The sequence below is a fragment of the Eriocheir sinensis genome, chromosome 44 (assembly GCF_024679095.1).
Source record: "Eriocheir sinensis breed Jianghai 21 chromosome 44, ASM2467909v1, whole genome shotgun sequence".
In the NCBI taxonomy this organism is placed as follows: Eukaryota; Metazoa; Arthropoda; class Malacostraca; order Decapoda; family Varunidae; genus Eriocheir; species Eriocheir sinensis.
The window spans coordinates 3,817,162-3,838,290 of record NC_066552.1 but is presented as its reverse complement, the minus strand read 5'-3'; the positions used below and the strand labels follow the sequence as shown (position 1 = coordinate 3,838,290).

The 21,129-nt window shown below is 42.7% G+C and overlaps 1 protein-coding gene across 6 annotated transcripts in view; it reads left to right on the top strand.

Moving 5' to 3' along the window:
- Window positions 1-19,727, top strand: part of LOC126980296 (basic proline-rich protein-like) — a 71,472-nt gene extending 51,745 nt beyond the window's left edge. For 2 of the 6 annotated variants that reach the window (XM_050830016.1, XM_050830020.1), the window contains 7 exons: window positions 133-306; window positions 1,546-1,676; window positions 5,026-5,163; window positions 6,810-6,968; window positions 7,991-8,332; window positions 8,529-8,586; window positions 11,027-14,013. In XM_050830016.1, the coding sequence (XP_050685973.1) occupies window positions 133-306; window positions 1,546-1,676; window positions 5,026-5,163; window positions 6,810-6,968; window positions 7,991-8,332; window positions 8,529-8,586; window positions 11,027-11,445 (1,421 nt within the window). In that variant the 3' untranslated portion in view covers window positions 11,446-14,013. Of the gene's footprint in view, window positions 1-132; window positions 307-1,545; window positions 1,677-5,025; window positions 5,164-6,809; window positions 6,969-7,990; window positions 8,333-8,528; window positions 8,587-11,026; window positions 14,014-15,914 lie in introns of those variants that run through there. The other 4 variants (XM_050830018.1, XM_050830019.1, XM_050830017.1 and 1 more) reach the window with 4 other exon arrangements.
- The last annotated feature ends 1,402 nt before the right edge of the window (window positions 19,728-21,129 follow it).

Genomic DNA, 21,129 nt, shown 5'->3' with positions numbered 1-21,129 from the left:
GCTTCTTCATTTTCTATTTCTTCTTCCTCATCCTCTTCATCTTCTTTTTATTATTATCATCATCATGATTATTTTCATTATCAATTTTTACCCTTTTTCCATATGAGTAATTTCCGTATTCTTTCTTTTCAGGCAAGAGCAAGCCGTCAACCAATGGGGGAGGAGGAGGGGGAGGAGGAGGAGGAGGCCGGGGAGGAGGAGGAGGCGGGGGTGGGATGATGAACGGGGGGAGTCCTCAGCTGGGGGACCTCTTCGCCGGCGGGATGCCCAAGCTGAGGCCCACGGGGAAGGGCATCTCCACCTCCCGTAAGTGTGATGACCTCTGCTTGTTACCTCCTATGCTCCTGTCAGTGTAAAAAAACCTACCTTTGTACCCTATGTTTATTAGCTCTGCACCCTTCTCTCTCCTCCTTAACCCGGTAGCTGCGGGGATCATGTTTCTTAAAGGCAAGCAAGAATAATGAGAAAAAATCATCACTCACGCAAACCATTTCATAATATGTATCAACGCATTTGTGATTAGTTTATGTATCATCTTAACTTCTATCGCTTCCTCACTTTTCCCTCCGTATGTATTTAGATTGTAATTTTTAGGATGTATTTACCCCCCCCCTTTCTTTGTAATCTCCCCCACCCCCTCCCCCCCTTGTTCTTAAATAAAATCTGAATCTGAAATCTGCATATGGATCTATCTTTTTTGCTTTCATAACAAAACTATTTCCCATTCTGTGTAGATCTTTCCTTTCTCTTTTTTTTTCCTGTTGATACTTCCTTCCACTTCTCTTGCTTGCTTTTTTGTTTTCCTTTTCTTTCTTTTCTCTTTTTTTTTTTTTTTTATTCAATCAAAACTGTCCTTACTTACTCATTCTGTGTTGGTCTTTCCTTTCTAATTGTTTTTCCTGTTGATACTTCCTCCCTTCCTTTTTTTGTTTTTTTTTTTTTTTTTTTTTTTTTGTTTCCTTTTTCCTTTTTTGTTGTAACTTTGTTTGCTTTCACTCATTCTGTGTAGGTCTTTCCTTTCTTCTTTTCTTCCTATTGATACTTCCTTCCACTTCTCTTGCTTCCTTTTTTGTTTTCCCTTCTTAATATTCTCGATTTTCATGCATTTTCTGTACCCTTCAGCCTTCCATGGTCTGTATTTCCTCCAGCTCCTCCTCCTTCACTCAAAATTGACCTCTCTTCCAGCTTTTTGTTCTCTTTGCCTTTGCTCAGAGCAGTGTCTAGTGGGCTTTTTTGTTTTGTGTTTTTGCCCTTGAACTACCTCCTATCTTTATGTGTGTATGCTTCTGGAAGGGTAAAAACTGCCTTACGTGAAATTATTCCTCTCATGAACACTGTTGATAACACTCAGGGGTGAGAAGAGCAAGCTTGACTGTGTGTATAAACTGTTGAATGTCCACTTTTTCCTATGTATTTGGATTAGTGTGTACCTCTTATGCATCTGGAAGGGTAAAAACTGACTTATGTAAAACTCTTCTTATGAACACTATTGATAACACTCGGAGGTGAAAAGAGCAACATTGACGAGCCTATCTTCCCCCCCAGCCAACCGGAGTGGCCCGCTGCTGCCCCCTGGGAGGAAGCCTGCCCCCAACATTCCCACGCGAGACACCTCCTTCGACTCCCAGTACTCCACCAACAATAACAACAACAACAGCATACCGCCTAGTCCAAAGGTACGCCCCTGATGCCTCTTTGGTCTTTCCGGCAGCTCCTCGCAGACCCACAACCTCACTTATTCTTTGTTTACGTTGACTTGGCGGATAAGCCCCTCCCCTGTCCTCTGTAAGTGTGTGTGTGATTGGTTAGTTATCAAACAAACCACGCCCCCTCTTACTCGGGCTGCGTGTGATTGGTTGATGCTGGGATAGGTTAGATCTTATGGTAGTGGCGAGGGTGTTGTTGAGAGGGGTTATTTATGATGTTTTGTGAGCAGTCTAGTTTCTTATTCTCAGTCCCAAAGATGCAGAATTAACCTACTTGTCTTCTTTAGTTCATATGTGGCATTGCTTACTTTCCACAAACCAAAAAATGCATTGTAAGATTATGTTCAGTATGGGAAGAGTCTATCTGTTATTATGTTTATTGTTGAATTCGGTTTTATGTTAGGTATTGAGTATTGTTGAAAAGGACAAAGAGCTGAATCAAAGAGGAAAAGCAAGTAAGTCTTCATAGCAGTGCTGAACACTGTTTGACACGAGACTAAGCAGATAGAGGGCTTATTTATGATGTTTTGTGAGCAGTCTAGTTCCTCATTCTCAGTTCTAAAGATGCAAAATTAACCAACCTGTCTTCTTGAGTCAGAGAGTCCACATGTGACATTGCTTACTTTCCACGAATCAAGAAATGTGTTGTAAGATTATGCTCACTATGGGAAGAGTCTATATGTTATTGTGTTTGTTGTTGAATTCGGTTTTATGCTAGGTGTTGAGTATTGTCGAAAAGGACGAAGAGCTGAATCAAAGAGGAAAAGCAAGTAAGTATTCATAGCAGCGCTGAATACTGCTCGACGCAAGACTTACGTTTTTTAACTTTTCTTATTCCTTCTCTTACCTTCCCTCTTTCTTGTCGCATTTTTCTTGGTGGTATGTTTCTTCACTTCTTCCTCTTTCTTGTCACATTCTCCTCTCGTCTTCTTCCTTAACTTACTTCGTTTGTCAGCTCGCTTCTCTTTCTTAACTTATTTTCATCATGTTTATCGTTCTTTCCTTCCGTCCTTTTCTTAACTTTTTTTTATCGCAGTTTCTTTGTGTATCTTTCTTCTTCTCCACTACCTAAAGTTTTGACATACCTTAGATTGCTTCATGCAGTAATGTATCAGTATCTTAGGATTTTTATATTTTTTTTACCCTCGTCTATAATTAGTTTCAAAATTACGACCAGGTACTTCATTATCTTGTCACATTTATAGGCCTGTTGTATGTTACCATCACCTGTTTTCCTCCTGTGTCTGTCTTCACTGGCTCACCATCATTCACAATATGTCTTTGCTCTTATCTCACCCTTTATTGTGTTTTAAACTGTACACTTCCTCTTACCCAAGTCTTGTGATTCTACTGGTGACACTAAGCTTTTACAATGTCCTTATCTCTCCTTGGTGTGTGTGCCTTTTCATTGAGTCATTATACTACTTAGCTGCAAATTCATTCTCATGTACATCTTCATTCTATGTCACTTGATGCTTCTATGTAAATCACCTCTTTGTGCTTCCTTAACCCGGTAGCAGCGGGGATCATGTTTCTTGGTGGTCCCTCTAAGCAAGAAAAATGAGAAAAAATAATCACTCACACAAACCATTTCATAATATATATCAAAGCATTTGTGATCAGTTTATGTATCATCTACTTTTTGGGGGGTTTATATCTTGGCATAAATTTGGCCCGTCGCTGCTACACGGTAAAGCCACAAATTTGGCTTGTCGCTGTTACTGGGTTAAGTTCCTAGTAAACACGTGCTAAGTCGCCCCTCACACCAGTCTTTCCCGCACCAAGTCCTCATTATTCCACTTTCCTGCAAAATATACTACTTACCTGCAAATTCACCCTCAATGTATATCTTCACTCTAAGTCACTTGATGCTTCTCTCTAAAGCTGGCGTCACACTGGACCCAGATCTGGCGAGCACGAGCTCTTGCTGGCAGCTTTTGCTCGCGAGCAAATCACTGTTGTCGTCACACTGACAAGTGACAAGGGGCGAGCGACGAGCAATATTGTAAACAAAGCCTCAACCATGGCGCCTACTACACCTATGCTTCGCATTACGGCTAACTGTGCAGCTGTGACGGCATTACTTGCCGTTATTCAACGAGCTCAAAAGAAGAAAAGAAGAGTCTGGGTTCGGTCATGGCTGAACAGGAGGGAGGGAGACCCATGGTGTGTACAACATCATAACTTTTTTCAGCGTAGACTTAAATAAATGTGGATGGCAGTGATACCACAACTCGGGATGGTCCCTGACTCTAAATAATAAAGAATGCTTTTTTTTTTATTTTTTATTTTATTTATTTATTTATTTATTTTTTTTTTATGTTGTTGCCTATTGCATCAGTAGGCATCTTCCCGGTGGGGCCTGATGGTCGGCCCAAGGCTTCTTCCAGGTGGGGCCTGATGGTCAGCCCAGCCCGTTCTGGCGCAGGCGAATGTTTACAGTGGCGCCATCTTGCATTGGCTCATGCTGCCCCCCGGAACTCGTTCTTGATTCGCTTGGACGGCTTCCTCTAGAGTCCGGGTTGATGGGTGGTCTTCAGGACAGCATGTTGGTAGTTTTAAGCCACTCGGCGGTGACTGAAAAATCCGAGTGGTAGCGTGGGGATTCGAACCCGCGTCGTCCATCACGCGGTGAATGTGGGCCAAGCACGCTATCAGTTCGGCCACCGCCTACCCGGAGAACCAATGAACTCTAGAACTAGGAGCGAAGGTGGCCATGGCGAATGTTTACTTCAGCTGGGCGGTCTTGGTCTTGGTCAGGGATCCAGAAATCAAAATAAAAACCAACACTAGTTTTCACAATATTATAAATTATTACAAACACCATCAAACATAAAACAAGTATGTGAATAAGTTTTCTAATATCGTGGGTATACGGATCCAATACACTAGGCAATATATATTATTCTCATATCGGTACACCAAAGAGCTCATTTGACTGCCTGCTCGCGGCTCGCCGAGCTGCTCCCCGTCCAAGCGGCGAGCTAAACGCAGGAGCAAAAGCTTGCGAGCAAGCCATCCCGTGAGCAAAAGCTGCCAGCAAAAGCTCGTGCTCACCAGATTTGGTCCAGTGTGACGCCGGCTTAAGTCACCTCAGTGTGCTTCCATAAGTTCCTAGTAACCATGTGCTAAGTTGCCCCTCACCTGCCTCTCCTCCACCAAGTCCTAATTATACTACTTACCTGCAAATTCACCCTCAATGTATATCTTCATTCTGAGTCACTCTATGCTTCTCTCTAAGTCACCTCAGTGTGCCTCCGTAAGTTCCTAGTAACCATGTGCTAAGTCGCCCCTCACACCTCCCTCTCCCCCACCACAGCCTAGTAGTAAGAGCAACCCTGCACCGCCCCCTCCACCCCCTGCCAACATGAAGCCGGCCCTGCCTAGCGAGCGGCCTAACAGGGGTCCTCTACCGCCCCCACCCATCAACAAGCCAGCGCCTCCTCGCCCGCCCATGGTAAGACACACGCCCGCCTGCCTCCCTCTCTTGCTTTAATAGGGTTGTGTTTTTTAGTACAAGAGGCAGGGCTAGAGGAAAATAAAAGTAAGTAGGTAAGTAAAAGAAAGAAAAAGATGAAAAAAGGTGAAAGAGAAAAGAAAAAGCTACCTCCCTCCTGCTATTTTTATTTTATTTTTTTATTATTTTTTTTTTTAGTGCAAGAGAGAGCTTGAGAGAGAAAACAGTGAAAAATAAATAAAAGAAAATGAAAAAAAGAGGAAAGGAAAAAGCCCATATCATGCTGCCTCAGTATATAGCAAAAAGAGGAAGATGCCAAGAGACTAAGATCGGTTTTAGCTCCGGAAGTGTATTGATGCTTTCCTCTTGAAGTAATTCGTCTTAGGAAGGACTTATATTTTATTTTTCAACATTTGTCTTGTAATTAATTTTGTGCCTCTGGGTTATTGGTTGGGAGTGATAAAGTTATTTTCTAGAGTTGCCTATTTTTTTTCTTTATTACATTTTGCTTTTGTTTTTTTTTGGGGTATTTTGAGAGATTAGTGACGAGCAATATCGCCACCTGCACCTCTAGCACACTTATTGTCACCAGTATGTCATTGCCTTCGCTTCAGCTTTGCCCCACATATTACTTAGCGTACCTATTGTTAAGTAAGTTTCCAGTATATTAGCAACAAGATGTTTCAATACTATATCTCTTATGTTTGAGCTGCACAGTCTCAGCCTACAATGTTAGCAAAAAGATGTTTCAATACTATATCTCTATGTAGTAAATTTTGATATGGTTAAGGAGCTTCATAGTTTAAAGATGCTTGAACTGCACAGTCTCAGCCTACAGTGTTATATCTGCACACAGCCACTTCCCAAAGAGTGCCAGACTGTGAAGAACCATCTGCTTTTTGCTCTCGTAACTTGGTGTCTCATCGAACTTCATACTTTTTTTGGTGTGTGGCTTGTGGGAGACATGCTTACCTCACTTGATCATTTTAGGTTGAGTATTTTATAGCTTCAAATGTGAATCGTGCTATTGGATCTCACTGCTGTTTGGGGCCTTTCTCTAGTTGTAAGGGTCACCATAACACTCACCAGGGACAGTTTTCTCAGACGCATCCACCTCTCAAGTCAACTACGTATTTCCAAAGCCTTAAAAGGAGATCAGTCAGGTACTTATGACTTCTTTTTAGCTTCATTGTACAGAAGAAGGGTCAAAGTACCACCAGTGTCATAAAAGTACCTCTGGAAATGCCCCAAACACTTCTGAAAGCCCTGTCAAATGGGAGTGTGTGAGTGATGAAGCGTTTGAGAATGTGGTCCCAGCCAGCGTTGCCAGACTGTCATACTCAGCCGATTATATTTCCCGACTTCCTACCCCTAAACTGTCTTCTGGGCTCCAATAATGAAACTCATTTATAGTTATCATTAAAAGAGTTAGATCCTGATGCTTCTTGGCAATAGTTGGGCATCAGAAACTGGTAAATACTATGTTCTGAGTACGACAATCTGGCAACGGTGGTCCCTGCACTCTTGATTAACCCATGAAAGTAACAGTACCATTGCTAATGTTGATTTGGTAACCCTGGAGCCATCACTGTTGTTGTCTCTGCCGCTGTCTAACCCACACCCTCGCCTCACCTGCCACCCCCCAGGACGACAGACCCGCACCGCCCTCCCCTGACGGAGCCTTTCACCCAGCACTCCCCAGTAAGCCATCTGTAGTCAGTAAACCCAGTGTGGGCAACAAGCCAGCCCCCCCCAGACCTCCTAACGGGTCAAAGCCAACGCTACCACCCAAAATATCAATACAGGCAAGTACCTTACGGCTTAGGTCGGTATACTTAGACACTTCCGGCTCTCACATCAACAATTCCTAGAGGCCAAAAATAAAATCAGTCGGGTACTAATAAGTCTTTTTTTTTAGGTTCATGGTACAGAATAAGGGTCACACTACCACCAGGGTCATAAAAGTGCCTCTGGAAATACCCACATATCCTAGGAGAGCCTTGTAAAATATGTGTACTTGAGCGTAGAAATGTATAAGAATATGGCCTTAGGTTAGGGAAAATGTGAAGGGGAAAGGGAAGGAGGATAGGGAGGAGGGAAGGGATGGGAAGAAGGGGAGAGAAAGGACGGAATGGAAGGAGGGGGAGGGGATAAAGGAGGGGATGGAGATGAGGAAAGGTAGGGAGGGGAAGGAGTGGGAGAAGGAAGAGGGAGGGGAGGGAAGAAGGAGGTGAGGGAGTGGAGTAAGGGAAGGTAGAGGAGGGAAAGGGGGGAGGAGAAGGAAGAGGAAGGAGGAGTTTGAAGGGAGAGTAAGAACAACAGGGTCATGGAATAAGTTTATGTGTGGTTGATTCTTATATCTGTTTGTTTGAGGATTGATTCATCTGCTTGTTTTGATCTGATTTGAAGTGCTTGCTGCTTCAATCATGTGGTTTGTTGTTTGTTTTTTCCTTAGGTTAGTTTATGAGAGATTCACCTTCATCCTTGGAGCAGCGCCTGGCGGGATTTTTTGTTGCTTTTTTGTTTCATGCCCTTGAGCTGTCTCCCTTGCTGTAAAAAAAAAAGAAAGATCTGAAGTTTTGAACCTTATCATGTGTGCTTGTGTTCTTGAGAGGTGTGAGAGTGTAGGCCACAGGGCACACTAGGCTGTGGAGAGTGGAGTATATTCTTGCAGTATTCAACTCATCGTCTTTCAGTACCTCAAGCAACACAGCCACATGCTCTCAGGAATACTCTGCAATCTCTCTGTCATCCAGTCAAGTCCTGTCTCTCTCTCTGGTCACAGGCACAAGTACACAGGAATAATCCACTCCTTTGAACATTTCAGTCCAATGGCGACTCTCTTTCTTCCAACAAGTCTGCCTCTCGGACCTTTAGTATGAGGGAGCCCAGACCCTCAAGTGAGTTCAAGAACCACACCAGCTACTCGGCGGAGGACAGCCTGCTCCCCAACCGCACGCTTCCGCCCTCACACCACAAGAGCTCGCCTGGCGCCCCGCCCGTCAGGCCATACACGGTGGGCCGCGCCACAGGGGCCAACATCGCCCGCGTTATGGCCCGGCCGCCCTCAGAACGGCCGCCGCCACCCCCCAGCCGCCCCACCGTGCCCCCGCCCAACCAACCGCCGCCGCCGCCTCCCAGTCGAGCAGCCGCTGCATCAAAGCCCGAGGTGAGCATGCTGGTGGAGGTTCTTGTTTGTTAGCAGTGTTGCCTTCAGTACAAGCAGTTCCTTGGACAGTGACACGAGGATCATTGAAGTACAGCTTGTCACGGGAGTTTTTCCTTGATACATTCAGGAAAACACACCTTAACATCTTTTGAACTTGTCTTGTGTTTTAATGTGTGTTTTTCCTCCCCTCCCACAGCCCCCAGGCTCGGCCCCGCCCCCGCCGCCTCCCAACAGAGTCTCCTCGCGGCACTCAGGTAAGTACGGCCACGCCAGCTATGCCACCCTTCCCTCAAAGCTCAACCACAGCTCCTCCACGATGAGTTACGCTTCCGCCACCCTGCGAACCAAGTCCATGGACCTCTCCTACATGGACGGCAACTGTTCAGGGCCCTACTCCCGCAGCCAGTCCCTGGGGTGCAGCGAGTGTGCCCTGGAGGCCCAGGCAGAGTGCAGGGAGTGTGAGGAGAGTCTGTACCAGCAGCACGCCGAGAGCTGCCAGGAGTGTGTGGAGTATGGGCTGATGCGCGGGGAGGGGGAGTACAAGGAGAACAAAAAAGTGTCCTGCTTCACGGCCTGCGCACCAATGACAAAGACCAAGAAGGCCTCCCTGAAGGGCAAGAAGGCCAGGAGGGAGTCCAAGAAGAAGGAAGAGAAGCAGAAGGGTGCCAGCACGGAGGAAGAGACATCGGCATAATCCTTTTTCCTTTTTCTCTCCTGAGTCTTTGTTTTATGCCACTGGTGCATCAAGGGTTCTACCCTGGTGGTGGTGGTGGCAGGGTCATGTTCACTGTGTGTAGAAAATATCTGATTAGTGATACATTCTTTTCCACTCATTAACAGTTCAACTTTTGGTGATTTCCTCAGAATTATGTTATGTACATCATCTGTGTTGGTACAGCGCCTCTTGTTCACTACTGCTTGTTGTGTCTAGTTGATAGGAAAGGCTTTTGAAACATGATCTGGATTTATGGCCTCAGAAATTTGAAAATAAATAATTCTGTTTAAATTCTTATATCATATTGGAAAGATGTTATTACTATGAAGAGGACATAATTAGGGCTCTTAGAATTGCTATTGATTTTATTTCTTTGCTTCCTCATAATTATTACATTCAAATTGAATTAGATAATCATGGTATGGATGCTTTGTGATGTACATAATTATCTTATATTTTTGCACTGCATGACATTACCTGCATAGTATTTGTTATTTAATTTTATTCATATCAAAGATAATTTATCAATGAACACTGCATGAAAATATATTTTGTCTCTTAGCTCACTGTTGTGTTCTTCTTCTTTAGATCTCACTCGCTAGGCAAGATTCTCAATGTTGACAATAATTTTACTGTTGTTGCTTGCATCAGTTATTACTCATGTATTCAAACATAATCTTTTCAAGAGAAATGGCTGATCTTAGAGTGAATGTTGCATGAATATAAATCATAAGCTACTTTGTCTATGATTAATACATACTATTCACACTTTGTTTACTCTTATGCAAACTCCACCATCTCTGGGCCCAGCTTATGAGGCATATATCATATATTGTGATCTGTATCGGGCGTATTGCAATCTGGTTTATCGTGAGTGGCCATTTCTTGTGTTCAAAGTAGAGGTAGTTTTTGAGCAGGGTTGATTTGTGTGCTTCATCAGGATAGGCTTGAGTTGCCTTGTATCCCCATGTTTGCTGCTTGTAACTTTCTGGAGTATATTGTTGTGTTAAAAGATCCTAATGGAGACAGATTTACATTGTGTAGTTATTCACACGTTAGAGCTTACAGAAATTAGGGAATATTTTAAAGTAGAGCAAATATGGAATTATCTCTTTGTAGACTTATTTAACTTTACTTATGCTGCTGATGTATCATGAATATTAATTGAGTATATTATTGCAGTGCTTCATTTTATTAGATGTATGTACAGTATAAGTAATATTAAGTTTGATGATAATCCTAATTACTACTACTACTATTGAATTTGCTGAATCAAGTAGCTAATTTTATCTACACTAATTTTCATATCTTTAATATTATTGACTCTTTATTTCATGATGATTATTGCTATATCATTAACGGTTATTTGTCACTATAGTCTGTTCACTTAAGTCTGAGCCAAGCTGACAACATAAACCTAAGCGTGTTTGCAAGCTGAGTGCTGATTGGCTACTGCTGTGGCTTCCAAGTTTTCTTTAACCTCTGTTTGTGTTCATCTCACGCAGCACTTTCTGATAATCTGCACCGTGCTTACGACCTGAGCTCATTCAAGAGGAAGGTATCAGGACACCTCTTTTCACATAATTGACTGCTCTTTCGGCCACCTCTTTGGATGCTTTACAGGAGCAGCGAGTAGTGGGCTTTTTTTTTTCTATTGTTGTTTCCTTTTTTTGTGCCGTTGTGCTGTCTCCTTTGCTGTGGGGGAAAAAAAAAAAAAAAAAAACACTTAGGTTTGTGTTGTCAGCTTGGGTCAGACTTAAGTGAACAGACTATAGTTAATGAAATCTAAGACTGCTGCTGTTTAGTCTGTGGGCCATATTATAAGTCGAATCTGGGAAGTTTTGAGGCCCAACAAAGTTATTCATCTCAAACTCTGAAGGGCCCAAAACTTCTCGGATTCCACTTATAATACGTCCGTGTGTGTTTCCATTAGATATCATCTCCACTTCCATCCTACATCTCCCTTTATGTATTTACAGGTAGTGATTTTGAGAGCAAGTTCCAGTTCCACACTCTCCATGACTTCCCTTTGCCTGTCACCTTCACGAACTGCCCCAAGACCTACCCCAGCAAGAACGGTAAGAACACCAAGCGCCCGCAGACCATGGCACCCCCACCCCCCCCTCACTCACCCCACAGCAAGGCCCCCGCACCTGAACAGCCACCCCCTCCCCCTGCTAGTGCCCTTCACCCCTCACCACCCCCACCCCCACCTCTACCAAACTCCACCTCAATCCCACCTCCTCCAGCTAAAACAACTCCTCCACCACCTCCTCCTCTTCCTGGTACATTCTCAGGCCAGGCTAATTTTGCAACGAATTATAATCTAAGGCGAGGCTTCGACCCAGCACAGCAGTTCCCGCTGGAGAACGCCACCCGCCTGTGGTCAGATGCATGAGGCGCTGCACTGGTGGTGGTTGTGGGTGACTCGGTGATGGGAGCTCCGTTAGAAAGGGAGATGATGTTGTATTAGTAGTGTTACCCTTGCTGTAGCTTTGCATCCCATCCTTTAAACTGTTCTCCTCACAAACTCCAACTGAATTTTGTAAGAATATATATCCTCAGTTTTGAGCTGTATGTTTCTGTTTCATTTATGTAAGAGAAAAATAACCTAACGATGGATGCCAGTAATTTGTCGGACTTAGAAATTTAAAATGAAATAGTTCTGCTTGAGTTCTTATTTCATATTGGAAAGATAGTATTAATATAAAGAGGACAAAGTGAGGGCTCTGGAACAGAAGCTACTGATACATTTATACCGAGAGTCACTACCTATTAAACAATGACATAATTCTGTTAAGTGTGGATGTTTAGTATATAGGCAAGAATTACATGTGAAGTATTTCATTAAAACTGTTACAAGTGTGCTCACTAGTATACGTAAAGTGATTGAGCCACAGTAACAGTGTTGAATTTTTGTACATAATTCTCATATAGGAAGAATTTGTAAGATTGTTTTCTGTTTGTATTGGTTAGATAAAAAAATACGTATCTAGACTAGTGTTCAGAAGTTGTAGAGGAAGGAGTAGAGAGGTGCATGAGTGCGGCGGTGGTGATTATTGTGGTGGTGGCAACGGTATCACTGCTGCCAGTATTTCCTCACCACGGAACACTGAAAGTCTGAAGCATGTCTTGAACATTGCTGGTGCAGTGAAAATGGAGCGTGATACCGGTGAACAGACAGCAGTGAAAGTCATCCCGAAATTGACCGCTCTTTTGGCCGCTCATTACTTTTGTCTTTGTGGGAACAGCGATTAGCATTTTTTTTTTTTTTCTCCCCTTGAGCTGTTTCTTTAGCTGTAAAAAAAAAAAAAAAAAAAAAAAGATAGTAAAGAAGAAGTTTATATTTTAGAATTCTTAAACAATGAAGTTAGAAGTATCACAGTAGAATAATACTTGTAAATTTATAACTTGTACAGAAGGCAAGGATGGTGTCAGAAGTTATCGGGTTGCTCAAGGTTTTAAACTTGAAATCGACCCAAAGATTGTCCAGGACTTGCCGGGGCTGAACAGACTGTGGCAATTACAGGTGTGGAAGAAAGAAACGACACAGTGAACATGTATTTTGTTGTAAACCGTGAAAAGTTGTCACCTAAAAGTACCTCTCTAGATAGTGCTGTTCATTTTGACTCTACATGAGCTGACGTGTTCTTCCTCGGCTGTCACTGTCAGAGGCGGTTAATACTCCACCCAGCGGCCTGAACCTTGGGACTGTGAGCAACAATAAGCCAGTCAGATTTATTTATTTATTTATTTTTATTTATTTATTTTTTTAACAGCAGAGGAGTCAGTTCAAGGGCATAAAAAAGAGGAAACTAATGTGAAAAAAAGCCCGCTACTCACTGCTCCTAAAAAGAGTTAGAGGAGTGGCTGAAAGATAAACCCCACACCTTCATAGTTTTAAATGTGAGGGTCAAAAGGGGTGATGTATTCTTTAATAAATGAAGTTCTACATGGGATACAATATTATGTGAAGATAGGGGGCATTAAATGATTAGAAAAAAAGACAAGATAATATATAAAGCTAAAGTTAATTTGCTTGAAGTTGATCTAAAACTTCTCTCGGAAATAAAAATGAAGTTCGACAAAGGTGGAAAAATATTGAGGCAGATTATGTAACTTGTATAGCTTGGTCCATAGTTCAGGCTGCTGTGATGAGTTGCAAATATCCCTTCCATCCATACACTAAGTTGCATTTGTCTGGATTGAATAAGAGGTAGCAGAACGAGTAACTACCTTCTTTTGTACTCGCGCTGTATGACCCAGATGTTGTGGCACCAAGACATGATGAACCAATAACCTTCTTCTGTACCTCACTGTGAACGCATTAGCTGGCATGCCTAGTTCCGTGGTGGTCAGTCCGTTGCATGCATTGAGGGTACTAGGGTTGCACTGAGACTCTATGCACACTAAACGATTGCACTGTTGTTGTCGTTGCTGAATCAAGTTCCACGCTCCTTCTCCTTCTTTTCAGATATTCCATTTTATCTTCACACTTCCTATTTACAGCAACAAAAAAAGAACGTTTCACCTGAAGGCAAGAGTTTGTGCATGGCTTGGAGTGGTTATGATTAATTTACGCGTCATTTATACCCAAACTTAGGTCATTTATGTTCTCCCACTGTTACGCCAAGAAGCATTTCCCCCAGTAGTGTCATTCTTGGGGGCTTGACTCTCTTGACTCTCTCACAATATACTTTTCATCTAACTTGTCCAACACCTCTGATTGTTATGCACGGAAGGACGTATCTAAAAGGTGATTATCGTGGGAGGAGCTCCATAAATGACATGAAAAGATAACGTTAATATCGGACAGCTGGTTTGTACTAATTGCTGTGGTGGTGTTGTAATGGAATCTATATATTGTTGCATGACAGTTGTATTGGTATGTGTATTTGATGCCCTAATATTCTGCATCTTGAAAGTGTACATGTTGACTGAACTAAATACACTGGAATGTTTTTTTTGCAAGCATTTCTTTGATGACTAATGAACTTACTTGTGTTGCCTTTCTCTGTAATGTGTTTTGAAGGAAGAGCAGGTAGTGGAGGTTCCTCAGGTTGTACAGCGATGTTATGCACTTGCCAGAGTAGTTTTATCATTAAGGGCATGTTTTCTACCACACCAAAGGATATGTTGAGGTATTTTAGTGGAGGGAGGCTTCCAATGTTGGGTTCTTTTCACAGTGTTTTAGGGTTGTGTTTTGTTGTTCCTTGCAGACTATCAATAGGTGGCATGAAGAGGACTTGTTTAGCACAGCAGGTCTGAGGGCAGATTAGCAGAAAGGCAAACTGTAAAAGATGCGTTAAGATAGTTTTGATATAGCGATGATTGCCTGTCTCTGATGCAAGCCAGACTCAATTACATCATGAGTCTGTGTTCTTGATTTGAGTGGACTGTGCCAAGTTACCTGTATGATGAGGAAGATGTGCTGTAGTTTTAATTAACACTCTTAGGGATTTTGTTTCAGTATTCCTTCTCTTATAATTCCTTCCCCTTCTGTCTCTCTCCGGCATATGACCACAGATGTTGCGCCGACTAAACGAAACTTTCCAAACTTTTTCAGTATTCGTTGCAGGCTATGGAGGATGACACATTAAGCATCATTAGGGAGGATCACAGGAGGTGGAAAGAGTGCATAATCTTGTAATGTGTGATGGCTAGTCTACAGCATCTGGTACGGTATAATAAATATTTACTCAACAAGGATATAAATGTAGAAGAAAATGCCTTAGAAGTTGCTTTAGCGTGAGACTCGTCGGCCAAGTTGTGTTTTTTGTTCTGGTGTCAAGTGTTGGACCTGATCTTTCTGCTCCTTGTTCCCGAGTGTTGTGTTTGTGCTTCCCTTTGTTCTGTTGTGTTCTGTGTCGTGTGTTTGCATTAGTTTGTCTTTTGTTGATGGTGTGTTGAGTGTTGACAGCAGTGTTGTAGTCTTCCGTGTCACTGGAAACATAATTCTGGGGACGTTTATGTTTAGCATGGTTATGGGATGCAAATAGGAAAATTGGTGGTTCTGAAAGGGATGCATAACAAAATTACATTAAAACCTCACTGTGTCAATTGAATCAAGATAAGGTTTTGAGATACAGACCCTTCAAAGCTGTGTCCTTATGTGATGAAATAATAGATAACGATTTTAGTATTTCAATTGTTCTGGTATTGCTTTGATAATCTTCGTCATTTACCAGGATAAGTACATCTACATCTACGTTCATCTTAGGCAAAATATCTTTTTGCCAGCCATTCTTCATTAAAAAATATATTGGTTTTAAAATGTCCAGTGAGATTTTACTGTGATTGGGATTTAATTTCTTACACAAGTTGATTTTAAGTTGGGGTATTATAATTTACTTTGAAATATATTAAGCATCATATTTTACACTTTCATATTTGCTGCTCCAACTTACTTTCTCTCACTTCATCTTGACATTCAACTTCATATTTCTTTGTAGATTTTAGCTCATGTTCTCCAGTTGGTCTATGATGCTAGGGGAGACTTTGCCATTCATTAATCATATATGTTAGCTTTCTGTTTATCATTTGCTCTTTAAACATTCCAGGCTGATAGTTGGGGTATAATTTCTGGGTGACTTGCCATTTCATTAATCATATATGTTAGCTTTCTGTTTATCATTTGCTCTTTAAACATTCCAGGCTGATAGTTGAGGTATAATTTCTGGGTGACTTGCCATTTCATTAATTATACATGTTAGCTTTCTGTTTATCATTTGCTTTTTAAAACATTCCAGGCTGATAGTTGGGGTATGATTTCTGGGTTATCATTTATTTGTGTGTGTAGCGTAAGTCTGCTTTTTGTGCATTGATTCCTAAGTCCCTTGTCAGAACTGTTTTGGTCTCTATTTTCAGTCAAGCCAGCACCAAGTCAACGCAGGGCCCCACCTCCTCCCCCCGGCCCCAACCCCTCCACCACCTCCATGTCCTCCGCCTCCTCCCAGTCCTCCCTTAACCGCTTCCCCACCCACACCCACACCTCCCCGCCACCCCCACCTCCACACGCCCCCATCCATTTACAAGTGGGTGCCAAAATGTACGGCACTGAAGCAACCTCCAACTGCTAAGGTCTCTGTGGTGCTTGGCGAAGGGGTCCAGGAGTGTGTCTCTTGTGCCGCTCCCTCCTTGCTCTGCTGAGAGTGTGTGGTTGGGTGTAGTGCGTGTCCGCCTGCCTATGCAAAGAGTGACACCCGCCGCACACGAGGGAGGAAGCAGCAACCAAGCGTCAAGAGCGAAAAAGAGACAGAGATTTGAAAGGGAAACGCAGTAGCAAGAGCTGTTTTCCACTGGCTGTTGGTGAGCTGTAGTGTTGTTGACGGCTCGGTGGAAGGAGAGGAGCCTTGTCTGCGAAAGTGTTGGGCCTGTTTAGCCAGAGGAAATGACGGCTGCAGCGTATCCACTCTACCTATACCGTGTGCGAGAAAGGACTCACGCATCGGCACTGTGTGAAAGTGCAAAGGTAGACTGTATAGAAGTGCCTTTTGTATCATACCACATACCCTTTGCTCTTCATAAACTCTCCTTGAGGCCGAGTACTGACCCATTAACACTTCTCTCTCTTGTTACCAGTGTGATAACTTGAGTCAGGGTGGCGGAAGGGATGGTTAACAGTGGAGTGTGTGCAATATTTACTAGCATGCCGATTGCCTGGGCCAGACGACAGCAGCGGGGGTTAGCAGGAGCCGCCGGGCATCGGGGAACCGAGGAACCATCTTCCAAAATGATAACTTCCATGAGTGCCAAGTTCCACTTTTTTTTTTTTTTTTTTCTTGTGTAAATATTGTTGATGTTCATGCAATTATCTGCTCACATTTTGTAAACCATTGGGGTGTTACGCCAAAAAATTAAACAAAACCTAAATAAAAATAAGTATGAGTGCGAGGGTGACCGAGTGCAAGACAGCTCCGAGATGTTGATGAGGCTGCCGATGAGTGACGTGGGAGACACCGAGTTATGAAGCAGTTCTTGAAATGTTCCTTGTTACTTAATAATTGGGTATCATTCTGGTCCTTTTATTCACGTTGTGTTTTGTGCTTGACTGCATAGGATTGGTTTATTTTTATATGAATCTGTTACACGAGCACTCGAGCCTAGTTCAGTTGCCCGTGAGGTCTGGATAATCAGCTGCCTAGTACGGTGTCAAGCTATGTTGAGGAAGTAATGTGTGTGCCATGGTTTTGTGATGGATTATATGACATATTTAATAATTATATTTTATGTTGCTTGGTCACTGGGGCTGGAGACCTTTGGTAGATCAGAGAACTATTTTCAGTTCAGGAAACAACTGGAAAACAAAGCCATTGAAAGAAATTGACTTGCGAGAATAATATAACCTAAATGTTCCTGATTATTTTCAATTGAGACATCGTTCTCTTGGATGGTAATTCCTTCCACTAAATGTTGATTTGTTTTGAGAAGTGATTTACATACATTCCTTGTAGTAAGGGTGCCAGCTTTTCTTTTCGCTGCATTAGTCACTCACGCTAGAAGTTCACTGGCTCAACTTATTCTTGTGATCACCTTTCATTTCCATAACAGTACTTCTTGTAGGTGTGAGGAAAGAACCCTTGGATGGATGAAGCTTTGTGATCTGGGTAACATATCAAAGCTACCGCCAGTCATTCAGACGGCGGAGGGAAGGTCTTGTGTGTGGGAGAGAGTCTGGACCCCGGAAGAGACTGTGGACTGGTCAGATGTTGCGCAGGCCGTCCATGACCCTCTTTACTAGATGTTCCGGGAGCAGCCAGTGCCTTGAGACAGGGGCGGGAGGGGCCGTGGGTGTCCCTGAGGCTCCCACCGCCCTCCCGCCCCAACCCTTCTTCACTAGTTCATGCCAGCTCTTCAGGAGTGCTCAGTCCTTCATGCCCTCACTGCTCCTGTTTTCTTTGCCCCATTATTTATCATATTCACATAATTCATTGTTTATACTTAACAGTAACTAATAATTTCATTTGATATAAAAAAGTACCTATTTTTCGTAGCCGTGTTAGATATATGTTAACCTTGTCCCTTCCCTGAACCTGGTTTGTTCTGGGGGACGGAATTCTGTACTGTATTTATTATTAGCTGACATGACCTGTCCATCGGCCACACCGCGCGCTGAGCCGCAGCAGCGCCGCCGATGCCTGTACACTCTAGTCTCACGGTGGGTGGCGCTCCGTCAGCCCTCAACTTACCCTTCGTCCCTGGCCCTCACCTCTCATCACCTCAGTCATATGTGGCTTACTCAGACCTTCAGTATATTGAGTCTCCCTTAAATATCTTCTATCCACTTATAAATAAAACCTAAAAAATAAAACGTCTCCATTTTTTTGACTAGTAAACATTCTTTTGTATTGAAATACTTGCTACCCCTGTTGTCCTTCACTGCATCAATATTAGAATTTGCTCTGATTAATTCCAATTAATTAATAAATGTTTTTGTTGATTGTTTATTCATTCAGTTGATGCTAATAATGGGAAATAATTGTGATTTGCTTAGTTATTTCCCATGTTTTAGTTTGTTATTGTAAAGCTCATTCATACACCATGCTTCTGTCTAATTTGTGATTGAAATTACACAAGAACATTATGTAGAGCATATTTCAAGTGACCACTGCAGAGGCACTGAGATCCTGGACACACACACACACACACAAGCAGGATCTCTGGCAGCCTGGAGGGGGGAGAGGCTGGGTGGGGCAGGCAGGGCGAGGCGCGGCGGCAGGCACCACCCGCACACCCTCACACACAGCCACGGGACATGAGGTGCTGTGGGCCAGGAACACCAGCAAGTCCACATCACATTCCGGAGCGTCATCCACGTCCTGTTGATATAATTTGCGACTAAAATGTTAATTTGATGTATATTATTAGTTGTAAGCTTGTTGTTGAGGGTGGATGGCTCCAGGAATGTGATGTCAGCTCAGGACTCGTGCATCATGTAACGCCACGGATAATGTTGGATGTAACCTCAGCAAGACGATGCCAGTTGTTGGATTTTTTCGTCTATAGTTTATATTTACGAGTGAAAGGATTTAATGAGATATTGTGATTTGAAGGAGAGTTGGCACAGGAGAATGTGGTCATTGTTGAAATCTAAACACCACCAACTTTGTCTTGTGAAATTGGCCTCAGCTTGCATCTAGAAATGCCCCAGAGTTTATAACGTTGAAATAAGACTAATCAGAAAATATCCAGGTACTCAAAATTCATAGGAAATATATATTTTTTTAGTGACTTGGAAAATGAAAATCAAATGATGAAGAATTGAGATGACCAGTGAGAAGTTTGTTAGTTAATTGGAAATAAATACAAACATGGAGAATGTGGAGCCAGTGAGTGAGGAGGGTGGGTGTTTGGCTCCTGTCTGGCCCCACACTTGGCACCCCCAGTGCCACTAGTCTGTGATTATTTTGCCCGTCGGTGCGCTGTCCCACGAGCCCAGTGCACCTCTGCCCAGACCAGGACTTACTTATCTTACACTTCATTTACTGTATGATTTACACATCAGTTTAAATCATCATACATTCATCAGCTTATGTATTTAATATTGACTATTTTAATAATCACTATTTTGCCAGATCAAAAGCTGTACATATATGTATATATATAGCCTTTGGGATTAGGTAAGAGCATCCATATATTAAAAGTTATTATTGTGTTATATTCATAAATACAATACCGAAACTGTTGTTTTAGTCATCTTGATACAAAAGGCTTCCTGCACCTTGACCTAGTAAGCTGGAGGAGTCCACTGCCCGGTGAGGTGAGGTACTGAGTCAGTCTGCCTGCCAAAGACAAATTAGTATAATCATGAGTGCTCAGGCTACTACTGGACTGGCCTGGGGTCAGCTTGTGTCGTGACAGCAGTATGGCAGCTGTTGTCAGATATTACATGTGAACATGGTTAACAAAAGATACGGGCTGAGTCAGTCCTGAACGTGATTATATGGGGCCATGGACCGTAGATAGATAGTTTATTGACCACAAAAATGTATACATATTAATAATGATAGCCTCACATCAACCTAATAATGGTCCAAAATAAAAACTTCAGCATATCTTAAAACCAAACTACCTAAAACCAAAAAACTGCTCAAAAACAGTAAAAGAAAAGAGTACGACATATGAAAGTTGACATACGACACACAGTCTTGGTTCCTCAGCCTCTGTGGGCACCCTGACCTACAAAGTGAACTAATCTATGAATGACTCGGCCATGAAGTCAGTTTGGGCGGGGCTTGGTGAGTTCCCTGGCCATAGTGCTGCCAATCTTATTTAAAAAGAGAAAGGAACGAGAACGATGTCGATGGAAAAGGTAGACCATGAGTAAAGAAGGATGACGAGGAGAACTACAAGAAATGTGAGCACATTGTTGAACGACTACTTCCTTTCAGTATTCACACAGGAGGATCGAACGACTATACCGGAAAGAGTTCAGGTGTACGAGGGCGGGGATGGCGATAAATTGAGGGATATAATCATTACCAGGCAAGTAGTTCAGGATGAGATAGATAAGCTTAAGAAGAACAAGTCGCCAGGTCCTGACGGGATATTTCCGAGGGTATTAAAGGAGCTAGGTGATATAATCAGTGACCCACTAACCGACATCTTTAAGATGTCGGTAAATACTGGCTATGTGCCGAGCCTATGGAAAGTTGCTAATGTGACGCCGATTTTTAAAAAGGGGGACAGGTCAGTTGCTTCAAACTATCGCCCAATTAGCTTAACATCGGTTATAGGGAAGATGCTGGAGTCCATAATAGCCAGGAACATTCGGGAGCATTTAGAGAAACATAGCTTAATTCACGACTCGCAGCATGGGTTCACAAAAGGTAGGTCATGCCTCACCAATCTCTTGTCCTTCTACAATAAAGTATTTGAGGCGGTTGACAGAGATGAAAATTATGATGTAATCTATCTTGATTTTAGTAAAGCGTTTGACAAAGTTCCTCACCAACGACTGTTGCTTAAATTACAGGCTCACGGAGTAGAGGGTAAAGTTTTGAACTGGGTCAAGGCGTGGCTTAGCAACAGGAAGCAAAGAGTGCAAATCAATGGTAAAAGATCTGACTGGGGATGTGTTACG